We start from the raw sequence: 19258 nt of genomic DNA on the forward strand, positions 1-19258 counted from the left end.
TAATGGAATGACCTTAAATCGTCTTTGAAAGGACAAGCATTACTGTTGATGTATTTAATAATATTTAGGCGCCCATGTGCTGTGCGATGTCAGTGCACGTTAAAGATCCCCAGGTGGTCGAAATTATTCCGGAGCCCTCCACTACGGCACCTTTCCTTCCTTTCTTCTTTGACTCCCTCCTTTATCCCTTCTCTTACGGCGCGGTTCAGGTGTCCAACGATTTATGAGACAGATACTGCGCCATTTCCTATCCCCAAAAACCAATTAAAAATTAAAAAAATTTGGGGAAAGGAAATGACCTAGTATCTGTCTCATATATCGTTGGCCACCTGAACCGCGCAGTAAGGAAAGGGATAAGGAGGGACTGAAAGAAGAAAGGAAGAAAGGCGTGCCGTAGTGGAGGACTCCGGAATAATTTCGACCACTTAGGGATCTTTAACGTGCACTGACATCGCACAGCACACGGGCGCTTTAGCGTTTTTCCTCCATAAAAACGCAGCCGCCGCGCCCATATATTTCTAGATACTATTTTTTATATATGCAGTGCAAGCAAATGAATTATGCAACCACATTTTTGCCATTTTTCAGCTACTCTATATTCACCTCTCATGGCCCTGACGCCGCAGGTAACAAAATATATGTATTGCTTCACAGACTCGTGTTCAAAAAATTAATTTATGCTGGTGTCAAAATATCATACAATCTTTTTTTCCGTCATATCTGTACCCTTTATATGTGCGAACTTTCCTGACACATATGTAGTGATTGTGTGGCTGTGCGCAAGACAATATACGGACTTTCCCGGAAATTTGTTGTGCTAAATATGAAACAGCTAGGGCTTGACCAACACCCTTGCGTCATGCTGCAATATTGCTTCTGCTTGTTATTCTTTGCCGCCTACGGCTTAATATACCATTCTTATTGTTCTGCATATGCCTGTTATAGGTGGCCTCATTGAACGTCCTTTCCTTTCAATTGCACAAACTAAATGGCAACCCACATTATTCTTGATAAAACAGTGCTTTGCACTTAGCGAAACTTCTTGTTTTCTTCATCTAAAGTATCTCTGAATTGTACAAAATCTTTAGCAGCAGTTTCTGAAATACACAAAAATGAAGAAAATATCAGAGCAGCTAAATGTACATTTCGCATTAGAACAGGAGGAAACAGCGTTTTGTAATTGCTCAGATAGAACCAACGCTTATATGCCTCATCTTTTTGGAGTTACTATTGATTTAAGCACCCGATTGGGCTGGGCGGCCACATCTCGCCTAGACCAGCGAAAACATGCTAAGATTAAACAGCTGTGTATGTGGATTTATGAATTCAAAGAAGCGTCCACCATGGGATTCGTCTAAATAAACTATATATTCGCTCGTGCGAGGTAAAGCGGAATCAACGATTGTAATGTCATATAAGTTCCTGCATCTCAATTTAGCGTTTTCAGCTGTTGGATATAACAGCCAGCTAGAATGACTTGCGCATGGTCACCAACGATGTGTTTTCACATTGTCCGAAACTAGCTCTTAATCTTGTTTTGTGCAAAATCGAATCTTGATTTCTTCCAGGATATGCAACACTTGGAGGTGCCTGTACTCCCAATCGGAGTTGTCTGGTTAAAGACAACCCAAAGACATTTGAAGGCGTCTACACGGTGGCTCATGAGGCCCTTCACCTGTATGTAAAATATCTTCACAAAGTCACTGAAGTTGGAATTAGATGTAACAAGTTTATTGCCAGCGCAGCATACAAGCAGTCCCAGTTTTTTAACAAATATGTCTTCACAGCAGTGTTGCCAGTCTATGTTTGGAGTATTATCAACTTATTCTAAGAGGTGGTGTGAAGAGAAGGTATGAAGCTAGGCATCAAGAGTGGTCAATAGAACCGGCAGAATGTTTTGGCATATGTTTGGTGACTTAGGAGTATAAGTGAATGAGAGCACTTCATCATATATAAAATCCGTGCGATTTACCACAAGCACATGAATAACTATGCAAACTATTCAAGATGCATCATGCTAGTTGATGGTGCTTTTGCGCTTCTCTGGAAACACACCGAGTCGTACACAATGTAAGAGAATAACTATATAAAATTTTAATGCTTTTTATGTATGCGCACTGTTGTGAGTGCCTCCAGACGAGGGCACTGGGTTCCAACCAAACGAATCTATACGGCAAGTCCCTTTGCGTGGAGGATAGAACATGAAGATAATTTTGAAGGTATTAGATGATTAGCTGTGTTTTTTAGCGAACGTTGAAAGGAGAGACACTATAATATCTTAATTGCCTCGCTACTGAAGAAGCAACTTTTACAGTATTAAATTCTTACTCCAGATATCATCTTACGGGACTAAGCACTGAGGAATAATTTATCCTCAAGCGAGACGGTGTGTACATCGGCAGCTGAAGCAGGCGTAAAGATAAGGGATGGGAATTAACACAATGCCTGCTCATTCAGTTTCAATATATAGCAACACCTGCATCCCGCAGTGAAACTGCGAATGCTAGCCAGCCTTTACACGAAGCAAGACGCTGAACACTTAAAATGGCCGCAGGAAATTTCAAATGTTCGGTACAATGCATTCGTTACCAGTTGCCGCCAGAAATACTTGATGAGAACGTGGAGCGCTCTATAGGTCAGGTTTTGCGGGAGGGAAGAAGTCTCGACCGTGGAAATCACCCATGTCATGTAGAGAATGTCCCCATTGAGTCATTCGGTGTTTGCTATCGCCGAACAACAGAGAGCGTTAGTTGTGCAATGTAAGACAGGCCTGATGGGTGTTTTGGTACCTAGACCTGAATTTCTTTTGAAAGCAATAAACCAGGGCCTATGTACAAGCTTCATGCATGTTGAGAAAGCATTTGACATATTAGAAAGGTCAATAGTCATGCTGGCATTTCGGAACCAGAGCTTACAAAAGCCATACGTGAAAACACTGAGACATTTAGAGCAGCTGCATAACCACCTAAGTTCACGACAGAGGAAGTAACAAAAAATCAATAAGCAAGGGTACTAAGAAGGAAGACACGCTGTGTCGAGTTTTATTCACCTCTTTATGGCATGTTCACAGAGACATTGTTTGCGAGTTATTAGTGAAAATATTTATTCGAGAATACCTTGTTATAAGTGAATAAATGATGTCTTTCACTTCGTACGTAAGACTGAAAACGACTTGGAAAGACATCAATGACCTCGAGAGGTTGGTCTGAAATAAGTACGCCAAAACTTAAGTAACGTTTATGCTCACGGAAGAGAACACTAGTTTACGATAGCTAGAAGTAGGCCATAAGACCGGCGGACTGCACTAGGTGCGCCTGTTCAGAAGTGCGCCAAAATAACCCCATTACAATATCAAAGCTGTGCTAGATCCAGTGATAGTTTTATAGCGTTTCGACCCCTCTCTGTCAGCGCCCACTTAAAAATATCTTGATTGCCATTGGAAAGACATCAATGACCTCGAGAGGTTGGTCTGAAATAAGTACGCCAAAACTTAAGTAACGTTTATGCTCACGGAAGAGAACACTAGTTTACGATAGCTAGAAGTAGGCCATAAGACCGGCGGACTGCACTAGGTGCGCCTGTTCAGAAGTGCGCCAAAATAACCCCATTACAATATCAAAGCTGTGCTAGATCCAGTGATAGTTTTATAGCGTTTCGACCCCTCTCTGTCAGCGCCCACTTAAAAATATCTTGATTGCCATTTACGGCTATTGCACTTAATTGAATTACGGAACACTGTCATGCGTTTTCAGTCTTTTACTTCCATTCGTGCGAATGCAGCAGGCCCCGTCCTGCTTTTAGAATTCGCCGCTCTTACGCAGGTGTCGAGCAGCACCAGGAATGTCACCCAGCGGACAGTTTTCGCTGAATGCTTCTTGTTAAGCAAACACTTAGAGGATGCAATTTAAGTATTCCGCCTTTATCAAAATAATGCCGCCGCAGCTGGAATCGAACTCCCAACGTTGGGAACAACAGGTTAATTATTACCAAAGACACTCACCCGCCGTAGTGGCTTTAAAAAAATGAAGGAGTTAACTGAGCGTTTAATTAGCTACAGTATTGACACGAGTAGTGACCACCAAATGAAGACTTAGAGAAAAATTATCAAGTTAATGAACTAAAATATATGAATATTTGCACGCAAAAAAATTCAAGGGCAGCTAGGCTCCGCCTAATGTGTATGCCGCTATAACTTTTAGCGAGTTAAAGCGCATATATTGGGAATTGGTCTTTTGTCGAGTTTATGCCAATAGTTAACAGCGTGTCCTCATTAGTCTTCGCGCAGTCATGCAGTAGTGCAGCTGTTAAGCGCTGCGCCAATGCCCTGCAAAATGAGGTGCTGCCACCGGTGCGGCTTGTGCAACCCAGGTTGCCCTTCCTGAGCAGCCTCTCACTACCAGTCAGTAAATGAAAAGCCACCTAACACGGTGGTCAGTTTTCTCATACTCTGATGGGCAGCTTGTGGTAATACCACAAGGGCACGTGAACTAGCTGGTCCACATTGGCTGCTTTTCCGGGGATTTTTCGCTCGCAACGTGGGCACCAACAACACCGACGACGCCCGATTTTCTGGAGAACGGGAGACTCATTGCTGTCGCTTAATAATTAGACTCCTCCTCGTTCTTCAGGTTCCTGTCTGTCCATCGCTGATGATCCAATGCCGATTCTCGACAACGCCATTCACGTCAAGGCTACACAACAAAACATTTGGACGGTGCTCAGACGACCACCAGTAACTCAGGAGCAGAGTAGCTAATGCAGTCGCGTTATCAAGGGGCCAGCTTGTCATGCGCTCTTCCCGTCTACGCTTCACTGCCGGGTTAGGTATATCGCCGGCGAGTGCTACGAAGTCGAGAACGTGACGCGGGTGCCACCTGTTAAGGCACACTAGCAGGCGGAGCTATATTCGTCGTTCGGAATATAATTTGAACATTTAATAACTTGACTAAATATCAGCTATGCTGGGCTAATTATCTCAAGTGTAGGGGCGCGTTTATAATGAGTCCTCAGAGAGACCGAGCCGCTGGGTCGGATTCTTCAGCGTGTTAGGCGTAGCCAGCACCAAGAGAGCGGGGAAACTTTGTCTTTAGTCGGAGCGTTGTATTCGCGCATGCCGGTAGAGAAACCATTGCCAATTCGTATACTACATTTCATCCTGGTGAAAAAGAAGCCAGCCAGGAGAATTTTGGGGAAGACCGATCGTAGTACGGCTTCAAAAGGTTAACGTGGACGTTTTTGCGGCCACGGCGACGCAAGCACGCTGAGCATGAAACGAGCTCAACGATGTACTGAACTGGAGATGTTTGCTTTCGACCTCAGCAGGGGCTTTAGGAGTTAGCGGTAAGGGGTAGTTGACTTGACATGAATTAAAAAGTTAAAACTCTCTAGGGACAGGACAGGACTGCGCTCGTCCTGTTCACTTCTGTTCTGTGCCCTGTTCCCAGCGTAATTTTACGTTTTTATACCAGGTAGCAATTATGAGATTGAACAGACAGATTCCGCGAAGGGCCGGAAGTTGTGGTTGGCACCATGAGCCACACAAGAGAGTCGACAACACGGAATGTAGAGGCCTTGGAGGGGTCGTGGTCATGTTTTTGCTGCAACTGGTGCTCATCGTAATGGGGCGAGCAAGCTGACGTCATTATTCGGAGTACGTGGCGGAGTCGGAGAGTGGCTTTAATGGGAAATGTCGGAACGGCAGCTATGAAGAGTATCCTTTGTGCAGCGGGGCTTGCGGCCGTATAAAAGAAAGAAGGGAGAGACAGGGGTGCTTCGCGTCTCAGTGTTATAGCCTAAGCGTAGGTGACGAAGTGAAGAACTTGGTCCCAGTTAGAGGGGTAGGCGTTGATGTACGTTACCAGCATCTCACTCAGTGTTCGGTTAGAACGCTTGATCAGGCCGTTCATCGGAGGTTGGTGAGACTAAGCGGTTTCGTTGGATTATGCGGCATTTCTTGAGAAGGGCATCAAAGCGTCATAAAGGAATACGCGTCCGCGGTCGCTGAGCAGTTCTTGAGAACTACCATGGCAAAGTATCGCCTTCTTAAAAAGAAAAGAAGCAACGTCACGGGTGGACGCAGACCACAATGGAGAAGTTTCAGTATAACGAGTGAGATCATCTACGGTCGCTATAATTCAACGGTGACCAGCGGGAGTGGGAGGGAGGAGCCATTGCAACGCGGTCAAATAGACGGGCAGGGGACGGTAACGGTTTAAATGATGCAGGCGCGTGGGGAGGAGGCCATTTTTAACGTGCACGGGGCAGGAAAGACCGGAAAAAGTGGCGAACAAAGCTGTACATGCCGCGCCAGTAGAACCGCAGACGCGTGTAGGTTTTCAAGACGCCGCCGCGTGCACAATGGAGGTCCGCATGGAAAGTAGCTCAAATGTAGGTTTGTAGATAGCGGGGAATAATTATGAGCCATTTCCGCAAGTAGAACAGGTAATTGCGACCGAAAACAGGTAGTCCCGAATATAAAAGTGACGGTTTGAAGGATGAGTACACGGGACGAATTTTCAGCAATGGCACTCGAAAGTCTACAAAAGGGGCGATCCGAGGATGTTTCCGCTGCTCGGTGGACATGTCGCCAGTGGCAAGCGAGAAGTTGTAGGGAGACACCGGTTCAGACGATGAAGCATTAAGTAGCGGTGAGCGGGAAGCGGCGTCCGCATCACTATGCTTGTGTCCAGAATGGTGAATGACATCAATATCATACTCCAGTAATGCCAGGCAAATGACAGGCGTCTGACGGGTCTTTCACAGAGGCCAGTCAACACAGGGCAGGGTGGCTGGTGATTTTACAGAAAGGGCGGACGTTGTCTTAGGGACCAAAATTTACAAAGACCCAAATAATGGTAAAATATATTCTTTCTGTATCAGATTAGTTGGCATTTACTATGTTGAAGGTCTCACTGGAGCAGGCATCCACATACGGTAGCCGGGATTGTGTGGGTAACAACGGCACTTATTCCTATACCACAGGCGTCAGTGTTAGTGTCAGTCGGCGCAGTCGGGTCAAAATGGCAATGAATAGGAGGCTAAACGAAAAGGCGGCGCAAAATGCCTAAGGTGTCATCGCAAGCGAGCATCCAAGCAGAGAGGTGCGACAAGCCGGTGAATAGCTGGTTAAAATAGGCGATGACCTCCGCGAAATTCAAGATGTTGCGTCAAAATTACAAGCAGAGGCCAACGAAGCTACGAAGCTGCTTCACTGAGGTGGGCTTCGGAAGTTTAGCGACTCACGAAGTGTGGGGGCCCCGCAAGAATTGCGTCTTTAGAAATATAGGTGTCCTAAAATGGAGAATTGGCGCGGCCAAACGGCACGTTCTCGAACTCATATGATGTCTACGGTGAGTAAGACAAGTGAGGACATGCTTCAGTTGGAGTAGATGAAAAGGAAATTTCGCAGAAAAGATGATGTCATCTAGGCGGCAAAAGCAAGTCTCCCACTTCAGTCGAATCTGGATAGCGTCCATCAGGCGTTCGAAAGCGGCCTGGAAGTTTGCAAAGGCCGAACGGCGTGATGTTGAGCTCGTATAAGCCGTAAGGTGTTAAGAATGAAGTTTTTTAGTGATCAGCGTCAGCCATCGGCACCTTTAAAACCATTTTTCTTGTTTCACCGACACAACCGGCGACGCCCAAAGTCTATCACAGGGCTGTATGACGCCCCGATGAAGCGTGTCGTCGACGTGATCAGAAATGACGAGACGCTCAGATGCCGCCCAACAAAAGCGGCGCTGGCACACCGGGTCGTGTGTACCGGTGTCGATGGTGTGCGCAATGACAGAAGTACGCCCCAAGGCAGTATGAGGAAGATGGAAAGAAGCACTGAAGCTCAGGAGGAGGGCTACGAGTAAATCACGTAGCGCGGATGGAAGGTCAGCGTCAATCGCAAGTTGTAAAACCTCGCGGGGTGGCGGATCGGTTCAAACGTCACAAGAACTGAGCACGCCGACGTTAAAGGAATGAGTGATGTCATGAATAGGGTAAGGAACGCAGGAATCCACTTGATCAATAGGCCCGAGGCATTCACTTCGGAGTACGGCTGACGGGCACGAATATGGGTCGGAGACACAAATTGCATTTTGTCCACTGAAAACAGTGGAACAGCAAAGGGAATAAGAAAGCAGTAATAGAACCCCCCGAGGTGGCTCAGTGGTTAAGGCGCTCGTCAAATGTGCCGGAATACCCCCGTTGAACCTGACCGCTGCGACCGCGTTTCGATGGCGGCGAAACGCAAAAGGCGCCCTTGCGCTGTGCAATATCAGTGCAGGTTAATCTCCAGATAGTCGAAGTTATTTCAGAGACCTCCACTATGGCATTCCTTTTTCATTTCTTCTTTCACTCCCTCCTCTATTCTTTCTCTCACGGAGCTGTTCGGGTGTGCAGCGTGATATGCGAGACTGGGCAATTTACTTTCCTCAAAACCAATTTTCAATTTTCAAGCAGGGACGCGGGAAACCGCTTCGCAAGCCGTAAAGAAAACATTTGAACGAGTGACGCCCGCACAGGCGAGTGGTACGAGGGCAGCAGAAAGCAGAACAATGTTCGTACTAGTCACGACCAGTAGCAGTTTGGCTGACTGGGTAGGTACATTGACCAAGGGGGTGTCCCACAGGGGAGAAAAGGCAATTTCATCTCGGGCAGAGTAAATACCGGCATGATGAGTCGAAACTAAGTCGCCTCCAAGGGTGATGTCGCGTGAGCCGTGGGACAGAGCAATAGACTCGATGACGCACAAAACGTGCATAATGAAGCGACGGGGCGTACACGCGGCTGTGGTAGTAGTAGTAGAAAACATTTATTCCAAAAAAAGGTAGGATAGAGAGGCGAAAATACAGATTTTGGGTGGAGTCCTTATTTCAGGACCCCAATGTCCACCGCAGTTGCTCTTGCTTGGGATATCAGCTTTCGCTGCGTCGCCAAGTCAGAGCTCAGCAGGGCAGACTCCCACTGTTCCTCGGAGTGATGTTAGTCTAGTTCAGGGGGCTTGGGACCGGAGTAGCCCCACGTTACGTGATATGTTGTTTGAATTCAGCCACACCAGGACAGATGCTGTCATATCTGTCGGGGAAGATGATATGGTACTTGTGTAGGTTAGGAAAGGTGTTAGTCTGTAGTTGTCGCCATTCCCTTCCCTCTGCCGCCCTTAGCTTACGGTGTTGTGGGGGATAGACTTGTCTTTGTGTTCGGAGAAGGAGGAGGCGCTCGCTGTACGTAGAGGGGAGAGGGGTGAGGTCGGGGAGGTTAGTGGCTCGGTTAGTATATCCTCGAGCTAGACTGTCCGCGGCCTCGTTTCCCTCGAGTCCCTAGTGCCCAGGAGTCCAAGTGATTTGGTGCTTGCATGTGGAATTTTGAACTTGTGAGGTAATCAGAATGGGAGTGACGGAGTGTGGAAGTCTGCCAGAGAGGAAGAGGCGGCACGCGGACTGGGAGTCGGTAATAATTTTTAACTCATTTCCCGTAGCATCGCCGTGCTGGATTGCGAGGGCAATTGCAGCAGTTTCTGCTACTGTGGGAGAGCAGTTTCGTAGGGTGGCGCTGGCGATTTCCTTGAAATTGGTGTCCAAGATGACCACCACCGCGTTTGTTGAATCGGGGTACATGGCTGCGTCGACGTATGCAGCATTTTGTGCCGGTCGATGTGTGCGGCGCAGATAGTCCACTCGCGCCTTTCGTCGTCCCTTTTGTGAATCCGAGTGCATGTTCTTCGGGAGTGGAGCTACATACACACGCGTTCGCAGAGTTGAGGGTAGGTCTCGGTTGTCCTGGACTGCGCGTATGTCAGCCTGGGAACCCACTCTTTCCATGATTGCGCGACCAGCTATGGTGGTGAGGAGGCGTTTTTTTTGCGATGCTAGGACGGCTTGTCGAATTTCTTCTATTGTGTTGGTCAGTCCCAGGTCCTCGAGGTGGCAGTTGGCCGTGTACATCGGGAGGTCTAACGCATGTTTGTAGGCGGTACGGATGATGACATCTGCTTTGTCTCGCTCATTCCCCAGAAGTGGTAGGAATTGAAGTGGGATGAATGCTCTGTGAGCAGGCGGTAGGCATAAAAAATCTCCGCGGTCAGATGCCGCCAGAACAAAGGACCGTGGTTGAAATTGCCGCTAAAGTTGAGGAAATCTCATATGGCACGGCTGACGCAGGGGGCATCGTATGGTTCTGGAGTTTTATGTTGGTAGAGAATGAACCCCACACCTCCACCAATTGTAGTGGTGCGTTTATTATGTGTCCCTGGAGAGACCGAGCTGATGGGACGATCTTGCAGCGTTTTCATTCATAGCCAGCACCAAGAGAGCGGGGCAACTTCTCCCTCTTTATGCGCAGCGTATTGTTGGCGTATGCCGGTAGAGGAACCAGCGACAGTTGGTACACTACACAAGGTACATGAGGAAGCTAACAGTATAATGGCAGGAACTTATTACTATATTTTATTTACTAGGCATCTGCAATTGGCATGCCGAATGAGCTTGCGGCGGCCACCATTAGTAACGGTTCTTTATAGCAGAAAACGCAGTTTCAACTCAAATACCTGTTTTAAAAGATGACCTTGTATTCGACTTACATTTGTCTGGTACGAATTTATACATGGTTAAAATTATTTAACCGCATTTCTACGTGTCTCGTCGCACATGTATGTCTCGCAAAAGTATCTTGTAACAAATGACGTGAAGCGCAGCAGGTGAAGTACAAAACACAATGAGCACATATTAGTCTGCTTCTTATCAATTACATCAGCCGAGTATAAAATACATATTGGCTCCTTAGTGCTCCTCTAAACTGGTGTCTGTTCCATGTAAAGAACGGCGAACACGCAGCTCATAATGTGAAAATTGTTTGCATGACCACAAATGAAAATAGAGGTTAAGTTTCTAACGCATTTCTAAGATTTTTATCTCAACTTCTCCCGCTCTTGCTTTAAATACCACATATAGAAGCTACCTATGAACGGCGCGGCAATGTTTCATCTGTTCATAGCACATTTAGTTGTAACGTAAACTTTTCTTTTTTAAGCCTCGTTGAACAAGTGTGAACCTGCGTAACGCCTAATGGCCAAAGAAAAGTGCGTAGGAAAAATACGTGCAGAATGACAGCACGATCGAAGAGGCGGCGTTGTGAAATTTATTGTACTCCAAGGTATTTTGATGCTTATTGGAATCAGCTTCAGGCCCCACAGCAACAACTAACCTTCCTAGAACCTGCCTGAAGCATCTGGACACTTCTGGAGCAATCGTGTCGCTTTCGTTCGGCTAGAAAAACCAGAGCAGGAGAAGAAATTTTGTAATATTTGCAGTACGACAATAACTCACTAAGTTTGCATAGCGTATGTGTACAGCCAGTGAACGCGTTTAATAAACACCGTAATGGTGTACTATATAGTTTTAGTAAAATTTTCTTCACTGGCGGCTGTTTTTTATGTTAAAGCTTTTCTGCTCTACTTTATTAAATAGTATCCAGAATATATTGTACTTGAAAGCAAGTGCTTATTCCAGCAAGTTATTTCCTACCACGCCTATTACATCATATATAAGAAGATAACATATGTGGCATTTGTGGGACATGTGACACGTATTCATTATTAGTCTGTATTGGAGATTGCTATGAGACATAAAGATGTGATGTTTCGTTAGGTTAGGTGTTATTACATCCTATGAATGTTAGTGTATGCTTAAACAGTACTTGAGGTGGCACTCATAAATCGTAGCATTTAATCTTAAGATTGAAACATTTGCCTAGCAGTATTGCTTAATATATTATTCACGAGTGATTTTGCGTTCTTTACAAAACAATTTGTCCAGGCTCGGAGTTGTCCACGAAGGCGAGGACGCACCACATTATCTGAAGAAGAGCCCTGGAGCTAGACGTTGCTCTCATATGGTTTCGTCTGTGATGGCTGCGGTCAAACATGGTAACGGAGAGCTTTCGTTATCATCCTGCACACAAGACCAAGTTATGGCCTACTTGGAGTAAGTACATTGAACCTAAAGCTAAATGTGGCTAGCATCACGGCCGATAAATAATAAAAAGTCGGTAGAGGCACTTAAGACTGCTTACATGTTAGAAGGTGAAATTATTAGTAATAGTAGTAAGTGAATTTATTAAAATAATATTAATAAAGGAAGGAAAAGATTTTCGCTAGCCCCGGCATCTAACATCAGTACTGAAGCACCTAAGCTGGGGCAGCGGAATTAAAAGATGGCAGGCAGAGTAGAGAAATGCAATGAAAGAGGCGACGGACAGAAATAGAAGTTACGGGGAGACGTAATATAAACAAATAATTTACACAATAAGAAATGTGTACAGGTTATGCTCGTAATTAGCTTATTATGGAGCAGTGAAAGCCCGCCCAAACACGTTTTAAACGTAGTCGCCGCGCGGTGTGATGCAGCCAGTTGCAACGTAGCTGGCAATTCTACCTTTACACCTGAATTTTGCCAGAAGGGTATGGCATAAAAGTTAATGGGTAAATTCTATACATCCAAACTTGGTCTTTCTCCAAAGATCAGTTTGTGTCGTCACACCACTCCTGGCGCAGTAGGCAGCGGTTAAGCGCTACGCCACTGCCCTCGGAGGGCAGGTACTGCCACCGGTGGAATTTGTGCGGTCCAGGTCACTCTTCGTGAGCAACCTGGATAGGCGCTAAATATAATGGGTACCTTAGAGTGTAATGACACACACACACACACACACACACACACACACACACACACACACACACACACACACACACACACACACACACACACACACACACACACACACACACACACACACACACACACACACACACACACACACACACACACACACACACACACACACACACACACACACACACACACACACACACACACACACACACACACACACACACACACACACACACACACACACACACACACACACACACACACACACACACACACACACACACACACACACACACACACACACACACACACACACACACACACACACACACACACACACACACACACACACACACACACACACACACACACACACACACACACACACACACACACACACACACACACACACACACACACACACACACACACACACACACACACACACACACACACACACACACACACACACACACACACACACACACACACACACACACACACACACACACACACACACACACACACACACACACACACACACACACACACACACACACACACACACACACACACACACACACACACACACACACACACACACACACACACACACACACACACACACACACACACACACACACACACACACACACACACACACACACACACACACACACACACACACACACACACACACACACACACACACACACACACACACACACACACACACACACACACACACACACACGCGCGCGCGCGCGCGCGCACGCCCACACGCGCATACGAACGCGCGCACATAATGCAGAGACGGGTATTCGCTCAACGGGGCAAGTAGGCCTTGTGCCTTAAAAGGCAGCTAAGTTAGGTTGTAAACTCCCGCTTATCGGAAGGCAACCCTTTTACCAGGCGCATTAGCACATTTTTCACAATCGATGTTGTCCAACTTTATTTCACCAGCACATCCGCCTCCCCAAATAAGTAAAGCAACAAATTAGTTGGGGTTATGATTCTTATTGACAACTAGGACATTTCCGTCCGTCTATCGACTCTTGATAGGTAGAAATTGATGGAAGCTAGCGTTCGGCGGTGAGCAGCTTTGTAGCTTCCCAAACCTATCTGGATAACCGACTTCAGATAAGATAAGTAGGAAACCGGCACAGGCCCAGACGAGACGACGTCGATTTACATGTCTGATGATGTAATTGAACCGCAAGCTGTTATAAAACTAGCTGTGAAAAACAACTATTCTGCAACTGAATGCCTAAACTGCTGCAGGACAGTTAGGATAAAACTGGAATGCCACTCCTAAGTGCTCCTGAATAGAGCAATGAGTTTTCACTAAGAACAGAGAAGCTTGAAAACGATGCAAGGCTTGACCTCTCCCATGGTCATAACGGCGCAAGACTTTCTGAAATATATGCAGTTTTTTTATAAAAATCGCCGGTTGAGCATCAAAATGATAGAGCACAGAGTGTAATTTCCAAACATTCAGTTCTAGAAACTTTACATTAGCGACTGAACAAGTGCAGTACGCGCCAAAATGTTCCTCATGTTAAGCACTGAGCAGCAGAACGACACCCTAGAAAATTTCTATTGACCCGATGGAAAGGCTCGCATTTTATCTTGAATGGATGGAAAGAAGTCATCGCATTTGACGAGATATTACTTTTCAGTAGGGGCCGCAGCGTGGAAATTGACGCACTGGAAACCTCAGGGTCATTGTTAAAAAAATAGGCGAGAATGTAGATGTCCAATGCGAAGGAAATGCTGAATATTTCTTGGTTATGAATGGCGCCCTCTATCTTCAATGGGCACCGCCCGAGAGAGAATGAATCAGCACTAACATATCAGAGGTTTTGGTCAACTAAAGAGAGGGAGTGGGGAGAATGAGCAGACTTTGTTGAAAAACTATGCCTTAATTCCCCCATCAAAAGAATGCATTGGCTCAGAGTGCTCTGTCCATAACGCAGTTTCTTTTCCACGAGAGGACCAAAGTGCTGGACAGCCGACATTACATTTCAATCTTATGTCTTCGCGATTTTTGCCTGTTCCCCATTGTAAAAATCTGCTTTGAATGGAACTCATTCTCAGAATCGACATGACGTTAAGAATAAACCGAGGGCGCAGTAAAAAGTGGTAATGCGTTAGGACTTGGGGCGCTGTTTCAAACTTTGAAAATTTCTATGAAAAAATAAATGTGCTAGGGAGACGAGGGGAGTATGGTAAAGGTAAAAGCGATGAAGTTGTAAGGTTGCGGAAGTGGTGCCATTATTTATCACTTTCATGTCGTACGCTCGTGTAGGAGGCACGCACATGTAAGAGCCGCTCTACCGACTTCAAATGGCTAATTGTAAAACAAACAAACAGAAACAGCACTGCACAGCAAGAAGCATTTCGCTCCTCTTCAGAGGCTTTCGGCATGTATTCACGTATATGCCCAACTGATAACACCAGCAACAAAATTTTGCAGAAAATCTTGCAGTGTCTTATTATGTCGGCTAATGGAGTGTCCAAGCCATACATAGTTGCAGCGCCAAGCTCAGCGGCATATTATACTGAAGCTCCGATGGTGCCAAGAGTAAGTAATCAGAGCCCAGGCTCTTCATGCGCTTTCGACACAATCTCAAGCACTTTCATGCGATAGCAGAGAACCGTATTTCAGCAGAAAACTGACTTGTTCCGGTGGACGGTGTGGCACCTGGGTAACAGGGTAATGGAAGAAAACTATCATAGCCGCAGAAGCTAGGATTCGAGCCTGCGACGACGAAGAAGAGATCAGCTCATTAGCCAGTCCTTCATACAGACTCCTATCCATCGTCGCATTTTATCTTCAACATGGTTTTTCTACATTGCCCCAACGATCTATCTACATTAACTATGTACAAACCATGAGGAAAACAGTTTCAAAACAACGCGATGCATGCTACGACACACCAATGCAATGCAGCACAAGAAAAGCGGCAATTAAGGCACCATGTAATTATTGAGTGCCGCTTCAGTTTGAACTCGGTCTGCACATACACTTATTCAAATGAACAATCACTGTACTGAAGTTCTCTTTTGGAAAAGAGCAGCTTCTCAATGGAAGTGCACTTAGATATCGCACAGAATTAGGCGACAAATTGGCCTACGCCATTGCCTGAGCAGAAAATACCGCTCATTAAACTGTGAATCTCTCGTTTTGTAGTTAGGAAGCCGTCGTGTTCATCAGCTCCCACCCTTAAACGAGAGTGCCATATGAGGAGTACGCAGTAAACCACACCAAACGGTGGAAGATTGCATGCATTGAAAATCAAATAAATAGTATAGCAATGTAATGAAAGAATGATAATTAAGTGACCTACAAATTTCCGTGTATACAGGAATGATTCCTGTAGCTGTTTCTCGCTTGCGGAAGCATGGGAGCATGACTGGTCTAAATTGTGCCGATAATCGCTGGCGCCTTAATCCGCAGGCGTTGAAGAGATTGACGCATGAAGTATTTCGGAAGTAACAATGGCAGCAAAATCATGCAGTTGCGTCTCAAGGTTCGAACTCCCACAGAACGAGCAACGGCGTTGGCATTGCTCTCATTTGCTGTCTAGGGATTTGGCCAAGTTTGCGCCTTGGCTCAGGTGTGATAGGAAGATTGGTCTTCTCCAGGTTTCCGGAGCGTGAGTTTGAGCAAGGGCGCTGAACTGAAAGCGAGTAAAAAATTTCAGCCTGACGAATAGTGTAGTAAAGGTCTTTAAGGTCAATTGAAAATCCCCATAGTTTTTTATTGTAATTGCATTTTAGAAACGCCATTGCTTCGTCTGAACTTTTCACCTTGAATGGGTCGTCAAATGTAAAACCTTTAGTTGTTCTTGCAAAAATTTCGCGACATCTTTCTGCCATTTTCCAGTTCCAGAAATTAATACACGCAATGACCACTCCTGCTTGTGGGTTTTTGATGTGAAAAACATCTGTAGGAAAACGTTGTGGCTACTATCTATCACACATGCTAGCTTGGCCAAATTTAGCCTCTTCAGAAGTCTTTTCGCCTTAGTGTTCATCTTAGCCATTGACACAATGTTGCATTCGTCAAACACGGCGTTAACAACATCTGATGGTTTCTACACATACGCATCCTTGTCCAGAACAACAATGCAGTCATCTTTATCAGCAGGTAATAATGAATAGGAGTTATCTTTCAGTCACTTAACCGTCCTATGCAAAGCTAGCTTCTTCCCAGAACGCCTGTACCCAGTTAGGAGGTCAACACTTTCAGATATGCACCGTTACGCCTCAGTTTTTCCGGCCTGCCTAGAGACTTGCCTCACCATGACCAAGAGCTCCGCTCTGGATTTCTTTGGCTCAACAGCAAACCTGGTCGCCAGGCTCAGGACTTTATCAGCTGCCAGCTGCAAGACTGGCAGCTAATAAAGACCTCACTTGTGAGTAAGCGCTGTGTTGTGTTCCTGCCTGTGCCCTTCTACGTCCCGTTCGTTGCGCTGTAGCCATGGAGTATGGAACTGGAAGACACGCAGAGCCGGCTATTAAAGATTGATAGGAATGGAGAAGAGGCGTGCTAATGCGATGAAAGTGGCCTCGTTTCGTAAGCCAGGAAAACGGTTGGATGGACGATGGTCCAAAAAGACCATATTCACTGCCAAATGATATCGTGGAGATTTAAATGGTCTATCAGATGTACAGAGGACAAAATAAATGACCAATTTCGAACCTGCAGTTAAGGTGTGAATCTACTCTGGCATGATATGAGAATAAATGTTTTTATTTACTTTCCCAGTGAATTTTGAAACGAGATGTGTAATTTTCAGTCGAAAGGAAGTATTTTCAGCGCTGTAATGCATTTAGTGACGTTTCATTTTTTTTTGAAGGTAGAAGCTACTTTTATACGTCTATACAGTTGCCAGTTCAGGCAAACCTAAAACATAATATTTCTCGGATGCGAGCGTGACGAAAAACATAATAATTAGCAAATACTACGTTATTTAAACAAATTTCAGTCGGCAAACAGGTCATAAAATGCGGAAAAGCAAATTGCAGCATTTTCTTTTCCGAAACCCTAGGAATAACAGGAGTCTAAACAGAGAGCGTTCACTGGTGTCTGTCTTAATAAGTGACAGTAGGTGAAGTAACGACAAATATTTCAGAACAGCAGTCTTCACATTCAGGTAACGAAGGCCATGTAATATAAGCTTTTCGATTAATCTGGGAAAAGTCTTCTACAGAGCCTTCCGAATTTTTTCTTCAGAGGTTTTCAGGGCGGCTATGTCCCGTTTTATGTTAAAAATGCGGTTCACAAGATGAACGCTAGGATGACTGTTGCATAGCAGCAGTTTCCGGAAACTATGCTATTTTTAGGGCTCATAGCTTCAAGTGCTGCCATTTCAAACAGTTTATGTCCCAATATAACCCTAATGTACGGGTGCTTGCTTTCTCATCCGTCTTACTGTACCCTTTTAACGCCGAATATCGTGCGGCAGCTATGAACGTGACGAGTTTTGCAAAAAAAATTAAGGGTATTATAGGCAGCCGAGATTGCATGGTGATAGTTAACCTTTATTTCTTGTTTCAGGAAGCACATATTCCATTTGAAATCGAACGTATCCACACCAAGTGATAACAGTTTCGAAGCACAAGCGCATAAGCAACACTATATTAGCTCCAAGTGTCATGTCATTACACGTTCAAGACTCCCACTTGGTCAAATTAATTCCAGAGCACCCGATAACATTGCCTCCTTCTTTCTGTTCTTCACCTGTTTCATTCATTCCTTCCCTCGTACCATAATGTAGGTGTCCTGCGTAGAGCAAATCTGACAGTGTATGTTTCCTTTCTAAAATCCAAATGCATTTTCAGTATTTCAACCTGAGAGAGTCAATGATTTTCACAACGCCAACTGCAACAAACGGTAAGGCACGAGCGGGCTACTGGTGGAAATCAGGAGTGCTGTGACGGCCTCCTCCTGAAACACCGGATAAAATACGTGGCCAATGCTTCAGTGCTTCCTGTACCACTTGGTCAGTAGTAAGCATATTGTGCTCACCTAGCATGACAATGCTAAACACTACAAATATGTAAAGCTAACATGGCTGAATACAAATACATGCGCGAGAAACTTTTGGTACATTTCCTCGGTTTGCTGCAGACCGTATTTTTTGGTATTAATAAAATGAAAGTGCATGCGTTCACGCAACTCAGGGGACGAACTTCTTTGTTATATTTTGGCACTAGTCCTGAGTGAATGAGGGGGTGCAGCTTCTAGCTGCTCGTTAAATTCGTTTACTTTTGTTGATTAGTTTAACTAGTGAAGAAAACCATCACTGATATGTCAATACTTCGGTTGGCCTCTGCCCCATTCAACTAATAGCGCAATACTGTTAGAGGAATGTGCTTGGTGACGAAAAGCTACGATATTGTTGCAATCACGGTTGGAATTTTTTGGAACTAGAGGGTATTTAATTTAGGGTTAGAATTCATTACTAAACAGAGCATAGTAATGAAAGCGTATGCATGAACAACGAACTTTCAGCTATCGAAGTATAGAGTTCCTTACTGATAACATGTGCAGGGGTGCTGACTGCAATTTTCAGTTTGTTGGTATTTAAATTGAA

The 19258-nt window shown here is 45.2% G+C and overlaps 1 protein-coding gene across 1 annotated transcript in view; it reads left to right on the forward strand.

Annotated features, from left to right (window-relative positions):
* Positions 1-19258, forward strand: part of LOC144103423 (venom metalloproteinase antarease TserMP_A-like) — an 81049-nt gene that overhangs the window by 53603 nt on the left and 8188 nt on the right. Inside the window, exons 9-11 of the mRNA XM_077636144.1 lie at positions 589-626; positions 1569-1677; positions 11802-11969. Of these exons, the coding sequence (XP_077492270.1) occupies positions 589-626; positions 1569-1677; positions 11802-11969 (315 nt within the window). The remainder of the gene's footprint in view (positions 1-588; positions 627-1568; positions 1678-11801; positions 11970-19258) is intronic.

Source organism: Amblyomma americanum, chromosome 9 (genome assembly GCF_052857255.1).
Source record: "Amblyomma americanum isolate KBUSLIRL-KWMA chromosome 9, ASM5285725v1, whole genome shotgun sequence".
Classification (NCBI taxonomy): domain Eukaryota; kingdom Metazoa; phylum Arthropoda; class Arachnida; order Ixodida; family Ixodidae; genus Amblyomma; species Amblyomma americanum.